The sequence below is a fragment of the Sinocyclocheilus anshuiensis genome, unplaced genomic scaffold (genome assembly GCF_001515605.1).
Source record: "Sinocyclocheilus anshuiensis isolate Anshui unplaced genomic scaffold, SAMN03320099.WGS_v1.1 scaffold601, whole genome shotgun sequence".
Taxonomy (NCBI): domain Eukaryota; kingdom Metazoa; phylum Chordata; class Actinopteri; order Cypriniformes; family Cyprinidae; genus Sinocyclocheilus; species Sinocyclocheilus anshuiensis.
Genome location: NW_015536496.1, coordinates 82,368 through 85,196, shown reverse-complemented (window position 1 = coordinate 85,196; position 2,829 = coordinate 82,368). Strand labels below are relative to the sequence as shown.

General features: G+C 34.7%; 1 protein-coding gene across 1 annotated transcript in view; it reads right to left on the bottom strand.

Moving 5' to 3' along the window:
- Nucleotides 1-628: 628 nt before the first annotated feature.
- LOC107687130 (activin receptor type-2B-like) overlaps nt 629-2,829 on the bottom strand; it is a 46,265-nt gene continuing 44,064 nt past the window's right edge. Inside the window, exons 10-11 of the mRNA XM_016484360.1 lie at nt 2,384-2,514; nt 629-823 (exon numbers count right to left, since the gene is read on the bottom strand). Coding sequence (XP_016339846.1) covers nt 629-823; nt 2,384-2,514 — 326 coding nt within the window. The remainder of the gene's footprint in view (nt 824-2,383; nt 2,515-2,829) is intronic.

Genomic DNA, 2,829 nt, shown 5'->3' with positions numbered 1-2,829 from the left:
CCCACACACACACACACACACACACACACACACACACACAAACACACACACACCCTCACGGTCTTGCATGTTTAGTGTTAAATTCATCAGGGCACCGCTATATTTCTTTCTGTCCTATAATGACGTGGGATAGGCAGTCATGGACCCCTTGACACTGGATACCTGAGAAAGATTTCCGTACCAAACCTCCCATATTTCCACATGCAAGAGTTTCCAGCCATATCCACTCGATAAAAGCCCACCACGAAATAAAACCCGAAACAAAAGAAATAAAGAAAGAAAGAAAGGAATTAGTCCAGATGTCTTCTCCGTTGTGTTCCTCAACACCCGTTAGTTCCGTAAAAGACACGTTTTCCGTAATTCCAAACAGCACACTGTCGGAAAGAAAAAGAGAGAGAGAAATAAAAAGCGAAATCCCGGCGAGGAGGTCGGGTTGCGCGTGTAACAGTCATCATGATCCTCGTGGGGTTTGCAGCACTGTTGAATCTTCAGATGAACTGGTTGCTCGTCGATCCGAACGGAAAATCTAGAAGAAGAAGAGCGAGGAAAATCAACGGAATCGGCAGAACTGAAACGTCGCCGGTCGGCATTCATTTGTCGGCACCTGAATGCATGTTTAAAAATCTGGTCAGATGCTGGGCTCTTTGGGAGGCAGGTCCACGTTGGTGAGCGAGGTGACGGTGGAAAGCAGGCAGTCTGAGGTAGTGACGCTCGTCAGGCGGCGGATCTGAGAGATTCGCTCCTCCACGCAGCCGGCTGATAACCGTGCCTCCGCGTCGTGATCCCAGCACTCCTCGATCGTCTCGCACAACTGCGCCAGACCCTGCGCCGCACAAACACACCATCTATCTGAACTGTGTTAACCGAAATACAGTAAAATGTGTGTCCCTGCAGCACAAAAGCAGTCTTAAGTCGCTGGGGGATATTTGTAGCAATAGCCAACAATACATTGTATGGGTCAAATTATACATTTTTCTTTTATGCCAAAAATCATTAGGATATTAAGTAAAGATCATGTTCCATGAAGATATTTTGTAAATTTCCTACTGTAAATATATCAAAACTTAATGTTTGATTAGTAATATGCATTGCTAAGAACTTAATTTGGACAACTTTAAAGATGATTTTCTCAATATTTAGATTTTTTTGCACCCTCAGATTCCAGATTTTCAAATATTGTCCGATCCTAACAAACCATACATCAATGGAAAGCTTATTTATTCAGGTTTCAGATGATGTATAAATCTCAGTTTCGAAAAATTGACCCTTATGACTGGTTTTGTGCTTCAGGGTCACATATGGACACAAACTTATCACAGCTAGTTTCAAAAGCAACGGTTCTCATTTTCATTTAGTTTAGCGTGATGTACTAAAACTGTAGAAAAAAATAGAAATATAAAAATATATATTAAAAAAAACTACTAAAAATCACAAAAACACACAAGAAAATGACAAAAATGTTAACTAGAATTTAAAATGAAAATGTAAAATATAAAAATAAAAACTTATTAATAAAAATTAATAGTATCTCAATTATACTAAAATAACACTACTTTGAAGTTCCCTAATATTTTAGATTTCTAGTTTTCAGTTTTTATCATTTTTACATTTAAATGTTTAATTTTTTAAATCTTTAAAAAAAAAAAAAAATTTTTTAAAGTTTCACTGGATCAAATTTTTAATTTTTTTGCCAGACAATGCTGACAATCACAGCACAATTTTCACCGTAATAAATATAAATAATTCAATAAAAAAATAAATAATTGATATTTATGCTTTCAGCACACTTTTATCCAGAGCAACTTACAAAAGAGGAACAAAACAAATCGTCACAGAGGCAACAATATCTTCAATATACAATGGCATGTCTATTAGAATAGGAAGCAAGCTTTATTTTTTTCAATTGTGTAAATAATGAAGTGATTTATTATATTTATTATAAGACTTATTTGTAAACCTAAAGTCATAATGTTTAGGTAATGGTGCCTTTACTCTGGAAATTAAAGTGAATTTTATGCATCTAGTTTATTATTATTATTATGATTTTTTTGTTATTTCATAATTTTTATGTTTGGAAGAATAAAACATTGTATTATAATCAAATATATATATATATTGTAAAAATAAATATAAAATTTCAAGTCATCTTTACATATGGATACTTCTGGTATTAGCATTGATCCTTAAATTGTATGAATAAAATATAATAATAATAATAATAATAATAAATAAATAAATATATATATCCATTTACAGAATTCTGTCAACTTTTGTGTGCAAATTCACTAAAAATCTTCCTGGTTGTATGAAAAAGAACTGTGCTCAGATGATTTGAGCCGTATGGTTTTGTATTAGTATGAAGAGACTGGAGCGCGTCACTCACTGAATGCTTGAGCCAGCAGTCTTTAAACGCAGGCCTCATCTTCTTATGAACCACCAGATCCTGAAGATCCTCCAGAGATGGATGCTGGCCGATCTCCTCCTCAAACGGCAGCATGTACTCGTCTATAGGACCTGAGGGAACACAGCACACAGCTGGAATAGCAGTATGCAAGAGACCGAGATGTCTGGAAAGGGGGCGGAGCTTACATGCTCAGAACTGACTCTGATTGGTCAGATACGATGGATCTGATGGAATTTCAGTAGTTCGTCGTCATTTTTTTATAGATTTAATAGACGGAATGCAATTTAAGAGACAATGTTAAAACATTATAACCTTTATAAAATTCACAACTTAGAAGCAGGGTTATTATAGATAATTAAAACTGAAATTAAAACCATTAAAAAAACGAAATAAAATAAAATTAATGTTAACTGAAAAAAAAAAAT